The 24,569-nt window shown below is 44.7% G+C and overlaps 1 protein-coding gene across 2 annotated transcripts in view; it reads left to right on the forward strand.

The window, feature by feature from the left end:
- LOC120531931 (bone morphogenetic protein receptor type-2-like) overlaps nucleotides 1-24,569 on the forward strand; it is an 81,207-nt gene that overhangs the window by 46,375 nt on the left and 10,263 nt on the right. Inside the window, exons 8-16 of one of the 2 annotated variants that reach the window (XM_039757803.1) lie at nucleotides 380-484; nucleotides 3,505-3,596; nucleotides 3,683-3,913; nucleotides 4,009-4,123; nucleotides 17,725-17,903; nucleotides 17,994-18,141; nucleotides 18,242-18,378; nucleotides 18,487-18,659; nucleotides 18,771-19,978. In XM_039757803.1, the coding sequence (XP_039613737.1) occupies nucleotides 380-484; nucleotides 3,505-3,596; nucleotides 3,683-3,913; nucleotides 4,009-4,123; nucleotides 17,725-17,903; nucleotides 17,994-18,141; nucleotides 18,242-18,378; nucleotides 18,487-18,659; nucleotides 18,771-19,978 (2,388 nt within the window). The remainder of the gene's footprint in view (nucleotides 1-379; nucleotides 485-3,504; nucleotides 3,597-3,682; nucleotides 3,914-4,008; nucleotides 4,124-17,724; nucleotides 17,904-17,993; nucleotides 18,142-18,241; nucleotides 18,379-18,486; nucleotides 18,660-18,770; nucleotides 19,979-24,569) is intronic. The other variant, XM_039757804.1, reaches the window with a different exon arrangement.

Below are 24,569 nucleotides of genomic sequence, written 5' to 3' on the forward strand. Positions count from 1 at the left end.
GATCTTCTTCACTTGAGTCAGACGGATATTCGCATCGAGGCGAGTGAGTGCCGCCTGTCAGAGCAGGTACTGACCGCTCCAGGGCCTTGGGCTGGTTCCATGATGCTGCAGTGACGTCAGTCACACGGTGCGGTTGTGGTCTGAAAGTGGCAGACGTGACTCAGTGCTGTGGCATCTCACCAAGTGAGCATGTGATGGGACTATCAGATTTGGTGGACTGGTCACCTGCCATCGACTGGCATCTCATCCCGGGTTGGTCTCTGCTTTGGGGCCTTGGATGAGACGCAGTTTGAGAGTGGCATTTGGTGTAAGCTGCCTTCTCTATCTCTCTCTCTGCTGCTTGATTTTTCTGTACATCTGTTTCTGCTTCCATTTGCAGGTCGGCCACTTTACCGCGAGGAGACTATCGTCATTGCACTGGCTTCTGTGTCCGTGGTGGCCATTTTGATTGTTGCCCTCTTCTTTGGCTACAGGATGCTAACAGGTGAGTCAGGAGGAGAAGATATGATGAGCAGCCAGCAGTTCATATTCCCCTCACCCTCTTGCCTGTTTTTGCGTGCTGCCAGTTGGCACTTTCAGCCTTGCCCAGCATGTGCTTTTCATGTTAAGCTCTGCATCCAGAGTGGCAGACACAGCTCACTCCTTCTGTTAGCTAAACTGTCAGCTCTGCCCCGTGCTTCTCTCTTTGGCCCCACCCCCTTTTCCCCCTTCAAAGGGCTGCTAATGCCCACCCTTGTGTGGCGACTCTGTCAGGTCCCGCTCCATCTGTTGTTCCGTCTCCAGCTGTTGTGCGCCACATGTCTTACTAAATGCCGACTCTTAAACCCAACCCTAAATAGCAACAAGTGCTAATTTTTAAGGTCTGCCTCCATGTGGTAAGCCATGCAAGTGTTAAGCCTCCTCCCAAAGGTCGATGTCTTCTGCTGAACCGTAACGTCTGCTGTGTGCCCTATAAAGCCCAAGGCTATGAAGTCGCATGTGCAGTTTATAGGTGGAGTGTGCAGCTGTCTGCCCGGACCCCTATAACTTGAATGTACAAAATCTGACCAATGAGAGTAGACCATTCAGTCCGTCAGGCTCATTTGTTTAGTTTAATAGCTAAGCTGGCCTAACTGTGAAGCTCCACTCCATGTTTCACTAAAGCTAACCTGTAAGCCCCATCTTTTATAACCAGGAGGTCCCTGTTTACCGCCCACTGCCGCAGACACTTTAGTGCTTTAACACTAGAATCCCTGAAGCCTATGAAAAAAAAATCCCGGGTCACCTTAAATTCCTTTGCACCTTTCCATTACCGTCTTTTGTCTTGTAAATGTGTCGATCAGGATATGCAGCCTGCTGTCCCATCAACCCCACCACCGCAGCTGAAGTTCTGCCATCTCAAGTCTGTCGGGTGTGAGGGGCCTGGAGGTGTAGAGGGTCAATAATATCTCGTTATTTGGATCCCATGCATCTCCGGTGTGCTCCGTGTCTACAACGATCTGTTTAAGTGTAGGATGACAGGAAATGCGTGATTTGCTTAACACACAGCTGAAACACAAACGTTTTTCATGTTATAGTACTGATGACAACATGTTGACATGAAGTGTGAAGACTGAAGTCCAAATATCAAATTAAACAGTTTCAGAAAAGGTAGATGTATAACAGAACAAGTGCCCTTTTATTCAAGAATATAACCAAAGAAAAAGAAATCGGGTTAGGGTACAACACGACCGCTTGGGTAGTGCAGCGGTAAGAACTGCTGACTCGTAATCAAGAGGTTGCCAGTTCAAGTCCAGCCGCTAACCAGAATTACTGTGAGCTGCCCTTATTGTTACTGTTATAGAATAAGAACACACATTCGATGCGAGTCTGTAACCGCCGCTGTACGTTTATGGTACTTGTAAAGGTTAGCGTTTTGTTTCATTATTCAGTTTTATTCTCTGTCGCATTCACACTCACCTCGATCTGACACTGTTAGTTTTCAAGTAACGACCAGCTGTAACCGAGCATGAGGATGAGGGTTCTAGTTGGACGTTTCTTGCGGGGAGGGCAGGGCTTCTGTTCTCTTTCTCCAATGTAGAACCCTCATCCTCATCTGAGTTCACTTCTGTTACAGCTCATCTTTATTTGAAAACTAGCACTGTCAGATCAGGGTGAGTGTGAACGCGACTGAGAGAATCAAACTGAATAATGAAACAAAACGCTAACCTTTACAAGTACCATAAATGTACAGCATTTGTTACAGACGCAAATCCAAATGTGTTTTTATTCTATAACAGTAACAAGAAGGGCAGCTCACTACTCAAAACGGTAAATCTAGGGAAGGGCCCAGATTCGAACTGGCGATCTGTTGATTACGAGTCAGCAGTTCTTACCGCTGCACTACCCAAGCGGTCGTGTCAGCATCGTACCCTAACCCAATTTCTTTTTCTTTGGCTATATTCTTGAATAAAAGCGCACTTGTTTTGTTATATGTCTGCCTTTTGTGAAAGTGTTTGTTTGATATTTGGACTTCAGTCTTCACACATTATACTTGTGTAATGTAATACTTCTTGTCAAAATTTTGTCGTTAGTACTTGTGGACGCTATAAGCGCTGTTGCCCCGTGAAACCCAACAGACACGTCCAGGACACACGTATTAAAGCACCAAGAAGAATTTTAATATTTTTCTTCAATAAAGTGCACAAAGCACCACAATTACGCAATAACAATAGTAACAATAATCAGTACTACTCCTCCACTCCCAGCAGCTTCATCACCCAACTCCGGCTCAGCTTGCTGGGTCTCCAACAGTCCTTTATATATTCCCTAACCGAGGGCTTCCGTCCTTGTGACTCCAAAGTACTTCCGGGTTGTAAGAACAGTAGGAGTCCCCAGGTCCTTTATTAGCTCCCCCTGGTGGCACCCACAGCACCCAGCCGGGCTAAGAAAATGGACTCCACATCCCATGATGCCCTGCGGGAATCCAGGGTACATTTACCGTCCTGGGGGATGCAGTGCCCTGGAAAGGCTGCCCTTCTCCATTCTTCCCATCCTGGGACGTCCCGGCCGAATTGAGCTGCCGGCCGTCTCTAACAAATAAAACATGAAAAAGGTTTGTCTTTTACTTATGTGTTCAACATTTCTTGCCTCGCGTTTCCTGCCATCCTACACTTACACAGATTGTTGTAGACACGGAGCACACACTTGAAATGCATGTGATCCAAATAACAAGATATTATTGACCCTCTACACCTCCAGGCACCTCACACCGCGATAAACAAGACTTGAGCTCGGAGAACTTCAGCTGCGTTGGTGGGGTTGATGGGACAGGAGGCTGCTTGTGCTGATCGACACATTTACAACACAAAAGACACTAATGGAGTGGTGCGAAGGAATTTAAGGTGGCCCAGGATTATGAGTTTTTTCCCGTAGGCTTCAGGGATTCTAGTGTTAAAGCAGACCCCCTGCTTTTTACTGTTAAGCTCCTCCTCCTCCTGCCCTACTCCCTCCAATGACTGACTGCTTTTACTATGTCGACCTTAGGCGACCACAAGCAGGGCCTTCACAACATGAACATGATGGAGGCAGCGGCCTCGGAGCCGTCTCTCGATCTGGACAGCCTCAAGCTGCTGGAGGTGAGCACCGTGCGCCCTGCCACTCAGTGACCTGCCCCCTCAGCCTTTCACCCTGTGACTTTCTTCAACTCTGTCAATCTCTGCAGCTGATTGGACGTGGCCGTTACGGGTCAGTATACAAAGGATCTCTGGATGAGCGGACAGTGGCCGTCAAAGTGTTCAACTACACTAACCGGCAGAACTTCATCAATGAAAGGAGTATCTACCGGCTGCCACTCATGGAGCACGACAACATCGCCCGCTTCATCGTGGGGGATGAGAGGCTGACCACAGACAGCCGTATGGAGTACCTGCTGGTCATGGAGTACTACCCCCATGTGAGTGCCTCTCCGCTCTTCCTCATCTCAAGCCCCCCACCCCCCTTACCTCACAGGTGTGTGACACCTTCTTGTTTTTTTCTCTCCCCTTTTAGGGCTCACTCTGCCGTTTCCTGAGTCTGCAGACCAGCGACTGGGTCAACTCTTGCCGGCTGGCCCATTCGGTGACAAGGGGCCTGGCATACCTGCATACGGAGCTGCTCAGAGGAGGTACATCTTGTGGGGTTTTAATGGGGCAAAACTTAAATACATGGGAAGCACCCGTATGAAATATTCAGATTACATTTTAGATGCCCACACTTTATGATTTGGGGAACCCAGATGTGCTTTTGGCACCGGGTGGTCCATCCAGACTGCTGCTGACCTGATGTTGGCCGCCCCATGGCTGTGTGGGATGGCGAGAGTTGATTTCCATATCCAGTAGCTAAGAGGCACCCCCTAGTGACTGAGATGGTGAGAGACTTTCAAGCATGTGACACCAAAGTGGGCACACATGTGACAGTGGGGATAAAGAGGCAGAGGGATATGTGACCCCTAAAGGATGAGACCTCCTGCTCACAGAAACAGTTTTAGCTTATGCCAAATTTGAGACCCTCATTGGGACAAATGCAGTGAGCACAAGGGTTTTTTGGGACTTTTTCCTTGTCGTCTTAGAGAGTCAAGGCTGGGGGGCTGTCAAAAGGCAGGGTCTGTTAAAGCCCATTGCAGCACTTCTTGTGTGATTTTGGGCTTTACAAAAATAAATTGGATCATATTGTATTTGGAGTGGAGGATACCAGTGGGACAATGTAAAGAAGACGGGACCCACCAGAATTTGGCAAGTCAATGGTGTAACAATCTCTCATCTTAATCAATAATATTAGAAAAGGTAGACATGGCATTTCTGAGATCAGATTGTATTTGGAGTGACGGGGGTCCGCACTTAAAGCGGTTAAGTTTACTTTTTATCATAAGGAGCTTTTCTTGAATTGTATTTTGTGCAGAGCAAGTAGAAGATCAGCGCTAACCTTGTGATTGCCCTAAAATGACAAACAGGAATGAAAACGAACACGTCACAGTGAAGTTGAAGAAAATTCCCATAGCATGTGACCACAGCAAAAAAAACACACACACAAGGGGGCCATGCCACCTAGACCTGACTTGACATTCAGCCCGAGGAGCCCACCTCAAGCAGACAGAGAGACCGTCATCGTAGTTTCCTTTCCCAGTAATTGAAGTCGTGTAATGCCTTGCAGCTTTACATTCTTGGCATCACATCACAGTTACGGCCTAACTTGACTTTCGCTAATTGTGTTGTACGTGTGGATAAGCAAAGAAAATGTGAACGATGTGAAGGGCAGGCGTATCACTCGAGGAGGAGGGTCTGGCAGGCCGTTGAGCCCCCCAGCCTGCTCACTCTTTTTACATTGAATCTGTACTGATGTACTGAGGATGTGTGTTGTTTTACGACATTTATGTGATTTTACTTCAGGATTGTATCCTGGATGACACTTTTTTAATAATGAATCTTTATTAACATATAATCTCCAGTATACAATAGCAGACAATTTTCAATTACAAAAAAAAAACTGATATATAAATAAATAGAAACCAACTTTATACATATAATTCTAGGGATATTTTGTAATAGTTAAAAACAAACAAATTAAAATAGAATCAGAGCTTTACAATAGTCTTTGTTTTTATTTTTGCCTTAATATTTATAATTGTTTCTAAGATCTCTCTATATAAAAATAAACTGTCTGTCAAGATCAATGTTCCCTCTAAGGAGTAGCATATAGTGAGCAAAAAACATTGTTTATGAGCGACATTTTGTTTAAGCCAAAAATTTATGAGCACCAATTTTTGTGATAAGTACGAGCGACGGCGTCGGAATGAGCAATCGTGCGGGAAGTATGAGCGATGCTCTGAATTTGTGTGAGGGAACGCTCACGCGCTCAGCTTAGAGGGAACGTTGGTCAAGATGTTCCCTTTGCAGTCCTACACTCTTTGACTGATCTGGGCCCAAGTTTGCATCAGTTGCTCTCTAGGACCACACAGGGCAAGAGAGGCTACTTTGGAACCCAAATGGTTTTGATTTTTTTTTTTTTTGCTGTATGTTAGTTTGTACACCAGTGCCACCTGGTGGCTCACAGTAAGTACAACATTTGAAGCCAGGCTAGCAGACAAAATGGCCAGAGCCTAACATTACCTACTGGGGTAACACACATGCTGCTTCTATCTACTGTGATACAGAATGGAGTGTTTGGCGTTTATTGCAGGGGGTCTTGAGTGAGGCCTGGTCAAGAGTGGACGGGTAGCACAACATAAACAAGAATCAAACTCCAGCTCGGTTGGCTTTTCTTAATAATTGAAGCCCGAGGAACGGTCTACCTTGAACTTAGAGGACGAGTGGGACACGACAGCACTCAGGGTCACAAGCCGACAAGGAGTCACCACAATTCTGGAGTCCAATTCTCGACTCACAAGAGTAGAGATGTCGACAGAGAGGCAGTGTGGATGACAAGTGGGACAGATGGCAATAAGTACAGGGCCACCATCGAAAAAAACACAGAAGCCTTTGCCTTCATTTCTTAGCTTGTTCTACAAAAACACCCATGCAATGCCGCTGAGTTCAGCTAGTGTTTAGATATTCAGCAATTCCTCTTTTGAAATTGGGGTCAAGTTTGGTGTCTTCTTACAACTACATTTATGAAGGTGACAGTTTCTATAAGTACATTTAGGATATCCAACCTTTTTTACTCCACATTCAAATTATTAAAGAGCAGAACTTCTTTATCCTTTAAGGAAAACTCAATACCAGTACTCGTCTTGAGCATGGGAAAGGCACTATATAAATAAAATGTAGTATTATTATTATCTTAAAAGAGGTCTCCAGGTCACACCAACAACAATTTTGTATTAAACAAAAATTAACAATTACACTTAGAACCTAAAAATGAGTTTTGAATTCACAGTGGGGGGTCAGAAAATCGAGAGTCCACCTTATGAGAAGATGGACTCAACACAATCAACAAATGGAAAGTGTGCAGAAGGCTAAACAAATGTCAGGAAGGATTTAGGAGTCGTAGTGGACTTGACACCATCATCTACCAGACAGCATTCAGAGACCATTAAGAAGGTATGTCAGGTTATATAGCGCCTTGATGTGTGGAGTACAAGTCACAGGAGGTTCTGCTCAGCTTTATAACACTCTGATGAGGCCTCACCTGGAGTCCTGGGTGCAGTTTGGGTCTCCAAAAAGACACAGCAGCACTAGAGAAGGTCCAGAGAAGACGACTGGGCTGACTCAGGACTACAGGGGATGAGTGATGAAGGAAGATTAAAAGAGCTGAGCCTTTACAGGAGATGACGCGGAGACCTGACTCACTGAAGTATTTAAAATGATGAAGGGAATCAGTTCAGTGGATCAAGACGGAGACTTCAAAATCAGTTCATCAAGAACACAGGGACACAGTTGGAAACTTGTGAAGGGGAAATGTCACACAAACATCAGGAAGAGACCCACAGGCACCTGGAATACGTGACCAAGTAGTGTGGGGGACTTTAGGGACTTTAAAAACTCGACTTGATGTTTTCTTGGAGGAGTTCTATTGGGCTGAATGGCCTGATCTTGTCCACATTGTTCTGGTGTTCTAACACACAGGTTATTTTAGTACCTTTTCATGTCTTACTAGCACCTGTATTACAGAGTGAATATGATGAATAATTTTAAAATAAACCTCTCAGACTTGAAATATTGTATATTTCTGGCAGTTTTGTTTTTTTCCTAGGATGGTTATTATTATTATTTGCTCACACCATCCAGCTTTAAGTATAAATCCATATTTAGCTTTAAATCCTCAGTGACATCATTTTGGAATAGTCAGGTCAGGTCAAGTCGAGCTTTATTGTCATCTCACCTTAGTACATTAAAGCACATAGTTTGACGAAATAAAGTCCTCCAGGACTAAAGGTGCGACTTACAACACGACGAGACAACAACACAATCAGAAAGAGGATGAATGGCAGAGAGGAACAGATAATATAATAATTTAATACGTTCAGAAGTTGTAGCTTTAAATACAACTGCATATTTTGTGGTCTACATTTCTTTCAAGAGTCTGAATACGGGCATAAAGAGCCATTATTATGAGACAACTGAGTTACTAATATGAAGAATTGAGATCGACTTTGTCTTTATTAAGAAATTAAAATTTCATGTTTTACTTTGCAAGATAAAAACTTCCTAGTTTTATAACTAATTGAATGAATATAATTAACAGAATTGAATTCTAATGTAAGGGAGATGGCACAAAGTGAATTGCGGTGCTTAGGCAGGAGCTTCTTCTATAATTAAACATCAGCTCTTGTAATAAGGAGACAAAAGCAAATAGAAAGAGTTGGGGTCCCAGCCCTTTAAGCCCTGCTTAATGAAAGGAAGGCTGCGTCGGATCTCCGGTGTCCTCCAGCGCCACTCTGGCCAAACTGATGCCCCTCATCTGGTGCTGGCGTCCTTTACGCAACTTAGAGCCAGAATAGGGAGAAGGCGACATCAGTCGTCTCTGGTTGGGTACAGAAATGGAAGGAAGAGGAGCGACGGTGTGCGTGTTCACGTGCCATCAGACAAACGGTGTGAACGAGTTTGAGTCGGAGATTTTACACGAACGTCCTACAGATTTGGGGCTACAAGTCGGACAATTCAGAGAAAACAAAGCCACCTGAATTCTCAAGAGCTGTGATGCAATGCTGACGTAGTTAAAATGAATAAAGAATAAAGAAACAAACTGGGCAGCCAGAAATGCACTTTTTATCATTGAATTACATTTGGAGCAGAGTGATACACGTTTAATATGTTTAGTTTGCTCTTCACAGAAAACGTACAGTTTAAGTTTAATTGCTTTTTTTTTTATTTTAAGGACCAGATGATAAATCGGCAGCAAAGCAACCTTGCCTTCTCTGAATAGACTGGTGAGAAATTTACGTGAATGCGCTGAAGTGGGGAGGTGAAATGTCACAAGTCCAAAAACTCTGATGGCACATAAAGCTTCACTCATATACAAAAAACATGAATACACCGATTTGCAGCTGGCCAAGTTGAAGCCATTTGTACTTATAGTTGAGAGCCGTAGGAAAATAACAAGGCGATACAGTTGTAGAAATGGCCAAAACCAGGAGAAGGGTCCAGCGACAGAGCTCCGTTGGACAGCCAATTGGATTGCACGTTTCTGACACTTGGTTTACTTCGCTTGTTTCAGAGAACTCCTCCCACAACCCCAATCTTAACCTTAGTGTAGTTGGGCGTCACATCTCTGATGCATAATGCCAATGGAGCGGAGCTCTGGAGGTCCACCGCTAAACTCAACTGAAAACTGGCAGGCTGAACCCCTTTGGTTATTACGTACTTACAGCAGCACTGCCAGCCACGGTATGAGACACTCCGCAAAGAAGCAGCGAGAGAAGTGGTGGTGGAGCTGCCGAGGTAGCCGTCTCTCTCGGTTGTCTGCCTTCTGCTGCTGCAACCAACAAATGGCCACAAACTAGCAATAAATAAGTTAAAAAGAAATAATTCTAAATATGGCTACCTCTGCAGCTCCACCACCACTTCTCTCGCTATATATATATATATATATATATATATATATATATATATACATATACACACACAGTAGAGTCTTGCTTGTCCGATGTTCCACCACAAAAAAAACACTTCAATAGGCAACGAGAACTTTAAGTTGCGAGTGTAGCCCATTTTTTGTTGCTCCCGACCCCACCGCAGCTAATTACAGTTGAACCTTGGTTTTTTTTACAGCATAATTTGTTCCGGAAACATGCTCGCAGTCCAAAGCACTTGTATATCAAAGCGAATTTCCCCATAAGAAATAATGGAAACTCAGATGATTTGTTCCACAACCCAGAACTATTCATATAAAAATGATTAATACAAAATATAAAGTAAAAATACATACAACAAATTAACCTGCACTTTACCTTTAAAAAGAATCATGGCTGGTGTGAGTGAGTTTCGAAACTCTTGTGGGATTCCACCCAACGGGACGACACGCGGAAGAGCGTCCCAAAGCAATCGCAGTCTCCCAGCGCTGTAGCAGTTCACCGTAAAGGCGAATCCGAAAAGATGGCTGACATGCTATAAGTGCCTGCCATTGATGGGTGATACAAGGAACATTAGAAATGCGCAGGGCACAGTACTACTTGGCCACATCCCTGCCTGAGTGCCGTGTCTGTGTATAGGAGAGCAGCAGATCCCGCTACAATAAATAACCACCGCGCAGTTGCAGTTTCAAGCTGAATAAAGCTGGTGTCGCTAAAGTACTGAGACTCGTTTTCGTGTTTTCGGGTGCAAGATGGGGACTCGCACGTCACAGCATAAACACACACACAATGCTGTAGTAAACCGTATACGCTCGTACGGATGTTGAGTATGAGTGATGGAGTTAAGGCTTTAGAAACTGCAATTAAATACATTGAGCAACAAAAAGAAGCTACAGGAATTGACATAATGATGCTGCAAAGATGGTGAGACTTAGCCGCAAAGAAACGGCACACGTCAGGAAAGCAGACTACAGTTAAAAATTTCTTTAAACCATCACAGGACTGAACTTAAGTATAGTACATACTGTTTTTATCTTCAGACAATTCTGTAACTGTAAGTTCATTTTTTCTGTTTTGTTGTAAAACATGATTATTAGGTTCGTAATGTGTAAAGTTATAACGTAGTTTGACGTTTAATTGGCTTTTTCTTAACACCTCCCATTATCCAACATTTTCGCTTCTCCGACGTTCTGCTGGCCCGTTTATGTCGGATAAGCGAGACTCTACTGTATCTATCTCATTGCACTCGTAGAGTTCCAGACTTTGGCGCACTGATTGGCCATACCACGCAGCGTTTTTTTTAAAAGATGCACTTCACAAAGCTGGCACATCTTTTTAGTTTCTGGTTTGTGCAGATGGTTCACACTTTCTTCTTTCATCAAGAAGACAAACGCTTCATAAATAACAAGATGGCTTTTGTTGTTGTTCCTATTTGTTCTGACTTTGCTTTGAGCAGCGCCACTCCACATGACTAGTTCTTCTGCATTCAGTCCACATTGCCTTCTCTTACACAGACTAGACATGCGGCTGCCAAGACCCGAAAATCATTTTGTGCTACTCGGCTCTGGCAGTAAAGGAATGTATACCGGCAACGCAGAGAGACCCCCAGAGGCTCATTGGCAATGACCTGTACGGTGTGACTGACATATTGCCAAATGGTCTCCCAGGTGGAGCTGTAACTCGTTGCTTGGCTCTGTGTGTGTGTGTGTGTGTGGGATGTTCAAAACGTTTCCTCACTTTTATATTTTCATTGGAAACGGTGAAGGTGGGAGGAGTAGAAATTGGGCATTAAGTTGGTACAATGCTGGGAAAGTTGCATCACAAACGAAGGTGACAATGTAGGAAGTGGTGTAATTTGATTTTTGAAATTCTTAATAAATACAAATAAAGGTCCCTCGTGTGTGTGGGTGGGTGTGTATAATATATTTGGTTTGGCCCCCATTAGACACTGTCTGGGCTCACGTGTGTGGTGCTGCTGTTGTCATTTTTGTTCCTTGTGGCACACAGCCTGTCGATCAAAGAGCTCGTATGGATCTTCTTTTACAGAGGAAAGTGAATATCTGTAAGCGTTGCTGATGTTCCTCCTACAGAACATTTTTATGCTGTTAAATCTTTTTCTCTCTGTAAAGATCCTGTGTGGCCCTCTCTTACTAGCCAGGGGTTTTTTGCTGATGTTTCGTCCTCTAGTGGTCATTTTTGGAACTGCTCAGGATGTATTTGCTTTGGGACCCTCGAGCACATTAACGGCAGGTAGTTGGCCCACCGGGTGGTGCTCTCCTGTCCAGCCCTACTGACTTCATGTTGCAAAAGCTTAGGTGGCCAAGTACAATTTATTTTGAATTATTAATACTTTTTGTAAAGAATCATTTTAGAGAACTAAAGGCTTCTGCTTGCCGGTTTGTGTAACTGAAGTGGCCCTGTGCTGATGTCTGTCGTGTTGTTTACTTGTTTAGCTACTCAATTCACATTCACTCTTATTGGTTATTTGCTCTTTATTAAAATATTGAACTGACTCATACTTTCCACTTGCTCCATATTTATATGGATTTAGAAAGTAACATAAAAGTCAAGTTATTATCATCGTGATAACAGTTCAGTAAGTAATGACTAATGTACTCCTGCTACACGTAGAGAGAGGTCATCTTTAGCGGGTTTCATTCTTTGAATAACCACCACAGTTCTGGTAAGAGGTGACAAGTAAGGCACACAAGTGCATTGAGACCACCAGGCTGCGCTCCAAACTGCTGATGGCATTGCAGGCCACAGCTGACGTGCCTGCTGCCTTGCGTAGGCCGACAGCTCCTAATGAAAACACATTTAGCTGCGTTTTATTTTTTTTGGACAACCACTACTAGGCTGGGTTCCAGATTTTGGGCAGCGCTGTGCCAAGAGGGCATGTAAATCGTCTTATTTTTGGACTGCTGATTGCTCATCCGGCTGGGGGGTGACTGAGTGGAGCGAGCCCCCCACGTCACAGACAGACATAGCTGGATGAGAGCTGCTTTGTTGTCTCCCTCTTTTCTGTTTGTCTGCCCTCTGGCGGCCACGGAGGGTACAGCATACATAGGCTTCTGTGACGGGGGGTAAGTTTGATATTTTATATTCATTTGCCAAATACAATTGTGTTCTAAGTTGAAGCTTGTTTACACATTTTTAAAATACTTTGTTCTAGCAGCTTACTGTGGAGCTTTATGGAACCCCACATCCCATACCTGACGGGGGGAAAACAAAAACTGAAAAATTTGCAAATACGTCCACTTTGAAGCAGGAAAGGTTTTGAATTTAGAAAACGTGTCTTCTCCAGGGGTTTCATTGTACGTTATTCACATAACGATAAATCTGAACTGAACCGATTGCACCGCGTTGTGTTTTTATAAAGCCAGTTTTGCCAGTTCATGTCTTGTACACGCATGATCAGACAAAAAGGCCTGAGTGTATGATGGAGAAGCTCCATTGTTGCTGAGTGAGTGAGTGAGTGAGTGAGTGAGTGAGTGAGTGAGTGAGTGAGTGAGTGAGTGAGTGAGTGAGTTAGTGAGTTAGTTCATAACCCTGATGCCAATCAGTCTGTGCACTCATGCAGACCCCAAGCAGGACCCTAGACGGCCCACTCTGCCTGAACTTAGTAAACTTCAGCCTGATTAAATTTAGGTAGATTGGTGTTTCTGAATTGGTTCTTTGTTTGGCCTACGATGGACTGGCGGCCTTTCCAGTAATTGTTCCTGCCTTGCCTCCGATGCTTGCTGGGATAGGCTCCAGTTGGACCACAACCCTGCCCTGTGTTAGGAAGGTGGGTGGATGTACAGTACGCAGGGCTTGAGGCCTCACCAATATGCCGTAATGGCTTCCTGCGGTACGCCTGTCATGTCTGGTGAGTTCTCGTCACTTCATTGCATGTTCTCTCACTGAAGCACGCACACAAATGTGTTCTTTGTCAGTCAGGCTGGAGCAGGCAGTATCGTCCCTCTAGTCAAAGAGTATATGCGATCATCTAGCTATCGTCTACAGAGCAGGGCTACCGCCGAGTACGACGAACAGGGAAGCTGGTGAAGATGTGTGGAGCTGCTGGTATCGTAAGGCAGGATCAAGCACGTGCCGAAAGAAATCTCTCAGTCCAAAAGTCTGTTTTAAAAGATTTAGTAAGAGTTCAAAGCAAATAGTCCACAAATGAATAAAGAAGAAAGGTTGTTACAAAAGTAGAATAAAAGGCAAAAAAAAAAAAAAAATCAAATTAGAAAAATAGTTTCTTCTCTAAACATCACTTTTCTTGTCAAACTTGAGTTGTTTCAATACCTAAAGATGCTTTACTTTGCCTTCGGTACGCGCTAAACGTAAGCCACTGCACGTTCAATCAAGCTTGTTGCATTTCATTTGGCACATTAAGGCCCGGTTTAAAACTGTGTGCCCTCCATGCCATACACACGGCAAGGCAGGTCACTAACTGAGACTACCGTATATACTCGCGGGTAAGATAAGTTGGGCCTTGCTTTGACCGTATCATTTGTGGCGTTTTATAATGTCGGTCGTATAAGTCGAATGTGGAAAACTCACGCTGTTGGTCCAAGAGATTACGATATGCTAATGCCCGCCCAACTGAGAGAGTAACCACGGTGTATTGTGCCTGCGTGACCACACGGTAATACCCAAACTACTCCGAAGTGACATTTGTACTGTTTTGGGTTTTTTATTGTATCTCACACCCTCGTACTCCTTTATCGTAAGAGCTTCCCTTATCTACGATGGAGCGTTCAATCAAAGTGGCAAAAGAAATTGGTAACAAAATTCGATGTGTCTGAGAAACTGGTGTGAGATTAGAGGAGGCCAGAAGATGTAAATATACACTGCCTGGCCAAAAAAAAAAAGGTCACACTCCTAATATTTCGTTGGACCGCCTTTAACTTTGATTACGGCAAGCATTCGCTGCGCCATTGTTTCGATAAGCTTCTGCAATGTCACAAGATTTAGTTCCATCCAGTGTTGCATTCATTTTTCACCAAGATCTTGCATTGATGATGGTAGAGTCTGACCGCTGTGCAATGCCTTCTCTGGCACATCCCAAAGATTCTCAATGGGGTTAAGGTCTGGACTCTGTGGTGGCCAATCCATGTGTGAAAATGATGGCTCATGCTCCCTGAACCACTCTTTCACAATTTGAGCCCGATGAATCCTGGCATTGTCATCTTGGAATATGCCAGTGCCATCAGGGAAGAAAAAATCCATTGATGGAATAACCTGGTCATTCAGTATATTCAGGTAGTCGGCTGACCTCATTCTTGGAGCACATACTGTTGCTGAACCTAAACCTGACCAACTGCAGCAACCCCAGATCATAGCACTGCCCCGCAGGCTTGTACAGTAGGCACTAGGCATGATGGGTGCATCACTTCATCTGCCTCTCTTCTCACCCTGATGCGCCCATCACTCTGGAACAGGGTCAATCTGGACTCATCAGACCACATGACCTTCTTCCATTGCTCAAGAGTCCAATCTTTATGCTCCCTAACAAGTTGAAGCCTTTTTTTCCGGTTTGCCTCACTGATTAGTGGTTTTCTTACGGCTACACAGCTGTTCAGTCCCAATCCCTTGAGTTCCCTTCGCATTGTGCGTGTTGAAATGCTCTTACTTTCACTATTAAACTTAGACCTGAGTTCTGCTGTTGTTTTTCTTCGATTTGATTTCCCCAAACGTTTAAGTGATTGCCGATTGCGATCATTCAGGATTTTTTTCTGGCCACATTTCTTCCTCGAAGATGATGGGTCCCCACTATCCTTCCAGTTTTTAATAATGCATTGGACAGTTCTTAACCCAATTTTAGTAGTTTCTGATGTCTCCTTAGATGTTTTCTCTGCTCGATGCATGCCAATGGTTTGACCCTTCTCAAACAGACTAACATCTTTTCCACGACCGTGAGATGTGCCTTTCGACATGGTTGTTTAAGAAATGAGAAGCAACTCATTGCACCAGTTGGGGTTAAATAACGTGTTGCCAGCTGAAAGATAATCGCCTGTGCAGTAATTATCCAATAGGAGGCTCGTACCTATTTGCTTAGTTAAGTCCAGGTGGCGACTTTTTGTTTGGCCAGGCAGTGTATATACAGGGTGGTCCAGATCTAATTATGCAGATCCAGATCTTCTGGATGACTTTGATTTATGCAGGGACGATTCCAGTTTGGCGCAAAGACGATTCTTCATGTCGTCAGTTCGCACACTTCTCGATGGTCCGGGATTTTTGGGGCAATTTTCTATGTAATAAACTTGATAAGTTATAGCATAATGAAAATTGCATAATTAGATCTGGACCACTATATATATATATATATATATATATATATATATATAATATGTGTGTGTGTGTGTGTCGTATTTTTGAACAGGCGTATAAGTCGAGATCTGATTTTTATGAACAATTTTTTGGGTTTCGAGACCTGACTTATACGTGAGTGTATACGGTAATCTACAATCGGTGAGACATGCACTAGTCAGAATACAGCAATTCAATTCAGCTCATCAGGGGTGTAAGAACCTCCCATCGACTAGGCACCGATATGTAGGCAAACATTTAATAGAACTAAATAACTAGCAATGTGGGCTTTGCAGACTGTCACCTTCTGAAATGGCTGAATCAGACAACAATGGTTTGCTTTTTTTCCCTTCTTAAAATGCCATGGATACACCATTTTGCAATATGTGCACAATCTTCCCCACACCATGTGCCTCTTCAGCTCCAACTGGGGGGGGTAAACGTTAACACTATACAAGATTATAGGCTGTTATCTATCAATCTGATCAATACTCTTAAAAATGGACGTATTTGTTACGTTTTAACGTCGTGTGCACACGGGGTTTCACAGAGCCTATTGTAAGCTGCAAGAACAGACAAAAGTGTATTTGAACTTGATAGAAAACGCTCCAGTGTGGAGCACAATACCGTGTTACACATTAATACACGCCACGATTGTGAAGTAATAAGCCCAACTTGAAGAATACTAAACGTATCCTATAAGCCTTGGGCAGGCGTGACTGGATTGCCTCTGGCCGTGTTCACCTCTCCCTTTCAGTATGTAAGTGAACTTTATTGTCATTCATACCATACAACAAACAGTGCAACAACGGATGCATAGCTGAACGAAATTCTCCAGGCTCAATGTGCAGACATAAAAGAAAATGTAGCTGTGTTTTTTTCCAAAGTTACCAAAGTTCAGCAGCTCTAACTCAAAAAATGGGATTCAACAAAAGCCTGACGCGCAGAAATGATTCCACAGACAAAATATCTTTGTTTTTAAAAGTTTAGTTAAATTTCAAAGTAAAACAGTTCACACAGAAAAGAAAATTAAAACAGTAGAAAAGGAAAAAATTCACGTTAAGTTCTAAGCTTAATCTTGTTACATCTCAAATCATTACTATTCACTTTTCATTTCTGAACCGTTCAGAAAACTGTATGATTATCCCATCTCTGAGCAGAAAATGGGTCTTTAAGTCCCTCTTTACTGGGACCAGTTCTGAACACAACTGAGCTTATCATCACACTGTGTCTCAGTTATAGTAAGAAGGTTATGTCTCTTACTAACTTATAGGGGTAAAAGATCACACCATAAGATATGACTTTGAAAGAAATGTACTGTATATTCTATTCAAATTAAGCAAACATTAATATGAGTTTAATTCAAAACTTGATCTTTCCAAGATTGGTTCTTACAGACAACACACAGACATTACAAACATTTCACTTACATAGAAAGTAGGTAAGGCAGCACAGTACAAACAATAAATACAAAAGCAAACCACTGTTGTCTGATTTCAGCCATTTCAGAAGGTGACAGTCTGCAAAGCCCACATTGCTAGTTATTTAGTTCTATTAAATGTTTGCCTACATATCGGTGCCTAGTCGATGGGAGGTTCTTACACCCCTGATGAGCTGAATTGAATTGCTATATTCTGATTAGAATTTATAGATTACCGTATTGACTTGTCTTGTTTTTTTTAAAACGTCTGCATTTCCAGTTCTCCTCTTGGTGCCGAGTGACCAGTTACAACAACAACAACATTTATTTCTATAGCACATTTTCATACAAACAGTAGCTCAAAGTGCTTTACATATTAAAGAATAGAAAAATGAAAGACATAATTATAAAACAAAATAAATCAACATTAACATCGAATAAGAGTAAGGTTCAATGGCCAGGGGGGACAGAAATGTTACATGAATGTTAATGAAAGCTACAGATGTCCTTGTCTCCACAGATCACTACAAGCCAGCAGTGTCACACCGCGATCTTAACAGTCGCAACGTCCTTGTTAAGAACGATGGCACCTGCGTGATCAGCGACTTCGGGCTCTCCATGAAGCTGACAGGGAATCGGTTGGTCAGACCAGGAGAAGAGGATAACGCAGCAATCAGCGAGGTGAGGGCACAGAAATCCGGCAGTCATTACCTGGGGACTGAGGGAAGGGGCTTAACAATGAGCTGATCTGTGGGTGGCCATCTTTGGCAGGTGGGGACAATCCGCTACATGGCTCCTGAAGTGCTGGAAGGTGCCGTGAACCTACGAGACTGTGAGTCGGCCTTGAAGCAGGTAGACATGTATGCCCTAGGCCTCATCTACTGGGAGGTGTTCATGAGGTGCTCTGACCTGTTTCCAGGTAAGAGGTGGTCTTTTCTTGTCCAGGTGTCCCAAATTTGGTTACGTCTGGACAGACGTCTCCACCTGGTGCTTTGCCACTTTTCCCTTTTGTCCTTCAGGAGACAGCGTGCCCGACTATCAGATGGCCTTTCAGGCAGAAGCTGGCAATCATCCCTCCTTTGAGGATATGCAAGTCCTGGTTTCTCGTGAAAAGCAGCGTCCCAAGTTTCCAGAGGCCTGGAAGGAGAACAGTCTGGTGAGTGATGCGCTAAGCCGGCTGACTTCCTCCTTGGGTTTACCAGGAGCTCTTTCAGAGGGCCCTTTAAACCGCTCTGACGTCGTGTGTTATGCCCTACTTGGCTAGGCGGTCCGTTCTCTGAAGGAGACCATAGAGGACTGTTGGGACCAGGATGCTGAGGCACGGCTCACCGCACAGTGTGCTGAGGAGAGAATGGCCGAGCTGATGATGATCTGGGACAGAAACAAATCTGTCAGTCCGACCGTCAATCCGATGTCCACTACTGTACAGAATGAGAGGTAGGCCCACTGGGTAACCATCAAGTCGTGGCTTATAGCTCACCTTCTTCAGATTGTTGAACCCCCTTAGTGTGACTCTTTAACGCCACCATTGTCTTGGCTTCTCCACAGAAACCTCTCTCACAGCCGGCGGGGGCTGCCCAAGATTGGCCCTTACCCCGACTACTCTTCCTCTTCCTACATTGAGGACCTACATCACAGTGAGAGCATCGTCAAGAACATTTCCAGCGATCACTCATCTTTTGGGACACCATCCAGCACCACCACCAGTGGGACGGGGCCTGAGAAGAACCGAAATTCAATCAACTATGAACGGCAGCAAGCTCAGGCACGGATTCCCAGCCCAGAGACCAGCGTCACCAGCTTGTCCACCACTACGACTGCCACAGCGGGCCTGACCCCCAGTACGGTTATGACCACCATATCGGAGACGTACTACCCTGAGGATCCCAGCTGCAGCCTGGCAGTCCCTCTGCAGCCTGGCGGGCCCACTCCCGTGTGCTTGCACCTGACAGAGGAAGACCTAGAAACCAATAAACTGGACCCCAAAGAGGTGGACAAGAATCTGAAGGAGAGTTCGGATGAGAACCTGATGGAGCACTCCATGAAGCAGTTCAGCGGCCCTGATCCCCTCAGCACCAGCAGCTCCAGCCTGCTCTACCCACTCATCAAGCTGGCTGCTGAGGTCTCTGGCCAACAGGAGGGATCTGCAGCTGCCAATGCTGCTCTTATTCCTGACCTGCCCTCGGCACCAATCTTCCCACTTCCCAAGCAGCAGAACCTCCCGAAGAGGCCCACCAGCCTACCGCTGAACCCCAAGAATCCGACCAAGGAGTCCCGGATTAAATTTGGCAGCAAGCACAAGTCCAACCTCAAACAGGTGGAGACCGGAGTGGCCAAAATGAACACCATCAATGCAGCCGAGCCACACATGGTAACAGTGACCAGCAATGGCCTGAGCCGGGATCTTGCTGCCAACGGGCATGCTGGTCCTTCCTCTCAGTTGCAGTTGGCCAATGGCACGGTACCCAATGGCCAGCTGGCCGGCAGCCTACAATCACAATTCAGCATAGACGAAGGCCGGCTGAACATCAACTCGAGTCCAGACGAGCACGAGCCTCTGCTGAGACGGGAACAGCAGGTGAGCCGAGACGAGCGAGACCACCGAGGGCGGGACGTCGGACGCACAAACTCCAACAACAACAACAACAGTGCGGGGGCTCCACCGGAGGACAGAGTGGCAGACGCAAACAACGTGGCACTGAGGCGAGCAGAGAGGCCCAATTCGCTGGACTTGACGGGGGCTGGCGGGCTGCAGAGTAAGTGCTTGGCATTGTGGGGAAACAATAACCCTTGAAGGAAGAGGTTAAGAATGAGGGCCCCGGCAAGGGTGGGTAGATTGGCCTTGTGGGCTGTAGACCACCATCATGGGCAAGGGTGACCCTAAGGACAATATATATACTGCTCAAAAAAATGATCATCCCAGTCTAACACCAAGTCAGTGAAGTGTCAGGGATGTCAGTCTGTCCAGTTAGGAAGCAGAAGCGATTTGAATCAACGTCACCCGCGTTGGTACAAATGAAAGTGACAACAGATGACCTGGTGAGGCAAAAGCAAGACAACCGAGACATGGTAGCCACAGACAGTTGCTCACCCCTTTTCCTTCCTGACTGATTCTTCTCTAGTTTTGCTAGTGTCCTTGTCACTACTGGTAGCATTAGGCGGTACCTGCAGCCCATTCAGGTGGCACAGGTAGTCCAGCTCCTCCAGGGTGGCACATCCATACGTGCCATCACAAGAAGGTTTGTTGGGTCTCCCAGTGCAGTCTCAAGAGCATGGAGGAGATACCAGGAGACAGGCCGTCGCATGAGGAGAGCTGGACAGGGCCATAGAAGGGCATCAATCCAGAAATAGGACTGGCAGAGGGGAGGAGCAGGAGGAGTGCTGGCAGAGCCCTGCAAAATGACCTCCAGCTGGCTACTGGTGTGCATGTTCCTGTCCAAACCGTCACAAACAGACTCCATGAGGGTGGCAAGAGGACCCGATGTCCTCTAGTAAGACCTGTGCTTACAGCCCATCACCATGTAGCTCGATTGCCATTCACCAGAGAATACCACAATTGGCAGCTCCGCCATTGGTGCCCTGTTTTCTTCACAGATGAGAGCAGGTTCACAATGAGACATAAAAGTCTGGAGACGCCTGTTGAACGTTTTGTAGCCTGCAGCATCATCCAGCATGACCGGTTTGCTGGTTGTCAGTGATAGGTTTAGGGAGGCATATCCTTGGCGGGTCGCACAGACCTCCATGTGCTAGGCACTGGTACCCCGACTGCTGTTAGGTGTCAGGATGAAATCCTCAAAGCCAATGTCAGACCTTATGCTGGTAAAGTTGGACCTGGGTTCCTCTTCATGTGGCCAGAGAGCACAGGCACTTCCTGGATGGCCCACATGTTCCCTAGACCTGAATCCTTCTAAGAACCTCCAGGTCGGACCATCTGATGCCGTCAAATAGCACTGCAGACTGTCCAGGAGCTCACTGATGCTCTGATCCAGGTCTGTGAGGAGACTCCCCAAGGACATCATCTACTGTCTCACTGGGATACGGGCACATGAGGTCCATACACACTACGGAGTCTCATTAGGAGTCACCGTGATGAACTTCACACAAGTTGGATCAGCCTGTAATTTCAGGTTTTTACTTTGATTTTCGGTGAGATGTTGAATCGAGCCCTCAATGGGTTGGTGATTTTGGTTTCCATTGACCGCTGTTACACCATTTTGTTCTCCATGAATTACTCGGATGTTCCACTTGAATATTTCATTCATTGAGATCCGATGTGTGATTTAAGTGTTAGCTTTGTTTTTTTGAGCAGTGTATATCCATGTGTAAAAGACCCCACATTTAATTTTGATTCAGTTCACTTTATTTTTATACCGCACTCTTCACTGAGTGGGCTTTTAGGGCACTGCAACAAGTTCACAGGTCAAATGCAGACATAAACTTTACAAATTAGGAATTGTATAATTCACGCACAAATGATCAGCTACACATGCACACCATGCTGTATAAGAGATCCTCTGTTTTCTATTATCAGGTCATGTGGTAAGAAGCACTCGTCCGAACTGTGTAGGAATTAACAGGCAAAAGGGCTGCGGCCTCCGAAAATAAATTCAAGTAGGCACAGCCGCCCTGTGCCACCTCTGCTTTGCCATGTTGACCCTGAGCTGCTCCAAGCTTTGTGGCATCAGCGTTACCGGACTGAGACCTTCTAAGGCATTTTCGCCCTACCAGTGCATTTGCTTTCTGCCGAAGTGGGACGCCATTACTCACTTTGCTTTAATTTCCAGTTAGTTTCAGTCCCGTGTTACACTGCAGAATGGAACAATAAACCCCTATGGGCATGATGTAGACTTTCTTCATTGGACAGAAACGACTTTTTCCCCAGAAAAAAATCGTCCCAGAGGGTTGACGACACCTGCGTTTGTGCAACAATTGTGTTGTTTGTTTAGCTAACGGAGCTCTGTTATAGAATGCGTCTCATAACTAGAAAAAGACCTGAAAATGCTGAAAGGACAGGCGACTACAGAAGATGGCACACTCTCTCAAGGGCCAACAGTGATGGGTTTCAGTTTCATTCAGACCGCAGACATGTCGGGGGAGGTTCATGTCACTCTGTGATGTTGTGGATTTGCTCTCCAGTAGCCTACCTTACACCCGATTCGGTTTACGTCACATCAGACGGGTTCTGTCTTTACAATACAGTACAATTTATTTGTTGTGTAGCTCAAAATCGCACAAGAAGTGCCACAATGGGCTTTAACAAGCCCTGTCTCTTGACAGCCCCCCAGCCTTGACTCTCTAAGAAGACAAGGAAAAACTCCCAAAAAAACTGGAAGACACCTTGGGAAAGGCAGTTCAAAGAGAGACCCCTTTCCAGGTAGGTTGGGCGTGCAGTGGGTGTCAATACAATAACACAGAACAGAACACAAGTCATCCTCAATACAGTATAAAAATATTACAAGTCTGGAGCAGAATTTAACAGTAGGTGATATCACATAATATAATTTGGATTTGTTTGGAGTCCTGGGACCTCGGCCATCAAGCTGCCTCCCCTATTTGGCCATTCCACAGCTGAGACAGCCAATCCGATGAGAGGACCCCTCTACCCCACGATTCCTACGATCCTCCATCAGAGACGACTTTACCTTAGGCAGGCAGAACAACTTGGCAGGTGGGCAGTTGCACCAAGTGCCACATTTGAGTACCAAGAAGAGAAACAGAATAGGTGAGGGTCAGTAACAAATTATAATTATCATGTTACTTCTGTTTTAGTGCTAATGAACTTCTGTTTTAGTGCTAATGATAGTCTATACAGTTAGTCAGCAGCTCTAGTCAGGGTGTGCTAAACTGAAGTCGTGAGTCTTCAGCCTGGGATTTGAAAGCTGAGACTGAAGGGGCATCTCTTATAGTAACAGGCAGACCAGTCCACAGTTTAGAGGGTCCTGTAACTAAAACCTCGACCTCCCACTGTTATTTTATTAATCCTTGTTATCCTAAGCAGACCGGCATCTTGAGATCTTAATGTGCGCTCAGGTTTGTAAGTCATGATAAGTTCAGACAAGTAAGCTGGACCTCAGCTATTTATTGCTTCATATGTTGAAAGGAGGATTTTGAAATCTGCCCTGAACTTAACCGGGCACCAGTGTAAGGATTTAGGCCTTGTATTTGTTACTGTTCCTTTCGTGCTAGGGTGTTGTACGGTGTTAGCCATTATGAATATAGTGAGAAGTCAAGCAAAATGACCCCTTTTATTGGCCAATATTCACAGTATTCAATTTAACATTTACTATGTTATATAAAAGTTAATGTGCTTTCGGTGTTTGTACGAGAGTGGACATTTCAGCCCAACAAGCTCATCCATCCTACTCGCCTCGATTGTCCAGAATAACATCATGTTGTTCTCTGAAGGTCTCTAAAGTCCTGCTCTCCACCACACTGCCTGGCAATGTACTTCTTGTGCCTCTGTGGGTCTCTGCGTGAAGAATAACGTTTGTGTGAAATCCGCCCCTAACAAAGTAGCACATTAAATGCTTTGTTTTGTATTTGATCTTCTATGTGCTGTATGTGTGTCAATCACTACGTGCTTCTTAAACAGGCTTTCTCTTCCTCCGACAGGACACAGAATCCATTACATATGTAATATTACAGCTCTCTGAATAATTAAAATGCTGAGATGTATACGTGATATCATTTTCATGATGATAGGAGTTATTAAACATGGGGAACACGGTGGCGCAGTGATTGTTCATGTCTCCTGCAAGATGTTTGCTGCGCTGTGTGCTACCTTCGATGAAATACTTTATTGTAGCAGTGCTGTCTCTTTCAAACATACTAACCTCCAATTCCTGTCCTTACTTTTGTTTCTCCAAATACCCAATCGCCACACAATCAGCTCAGTAATAAATGTTAAGTCATCTGTAAGCTTAGAACGCCAATTCTTCTAAAATTTTAAGGAACATTGAAATATCTTCGTAGTACGTATTTATTTATTCTATCCATCTATCCTTCCAGTGTCGCGTCAGCACCAGCAAGAATACAGCGAGAGGCAGGAACAATCCGTGAACGGAGCGCCAGCTCCTCGCTAGCACTGCGGCACCTTGTCCTCACATGTTTAATTATTAACAATATAGATTATTTAAATGAAGTTAAAGTTTTATCTGTATAATATAATCAACATATTTTGCTGCATTTCATCTTCAAAATGATCTCGTCATCATATGTAAATACGCGCTTTATAAAGTGGCTCAGGTTGTGTAATATTATAACTGTAGTGCCAGTTTCCAGTGAGGTGATTGTACTAATAAGTCCTAACAGTTCTACCAGAAGCACCTGATGTACTGACTGAGTGCG

This window comes from Polypterus senegalus, chromosome 6 (genome assembly GCF_016835505.1).
Source record: "Polypterus senegalus isolate Bchr_013 chromosome 6, ASM1683550v1, whole genome shotgun sequence".
Taxonomy (NCBI): Eukaryota; Metazoa; Chordata; class Cladistia; order Polypteriformes; family Polypteridae; genus Polypterus; species Polypterus senegalus.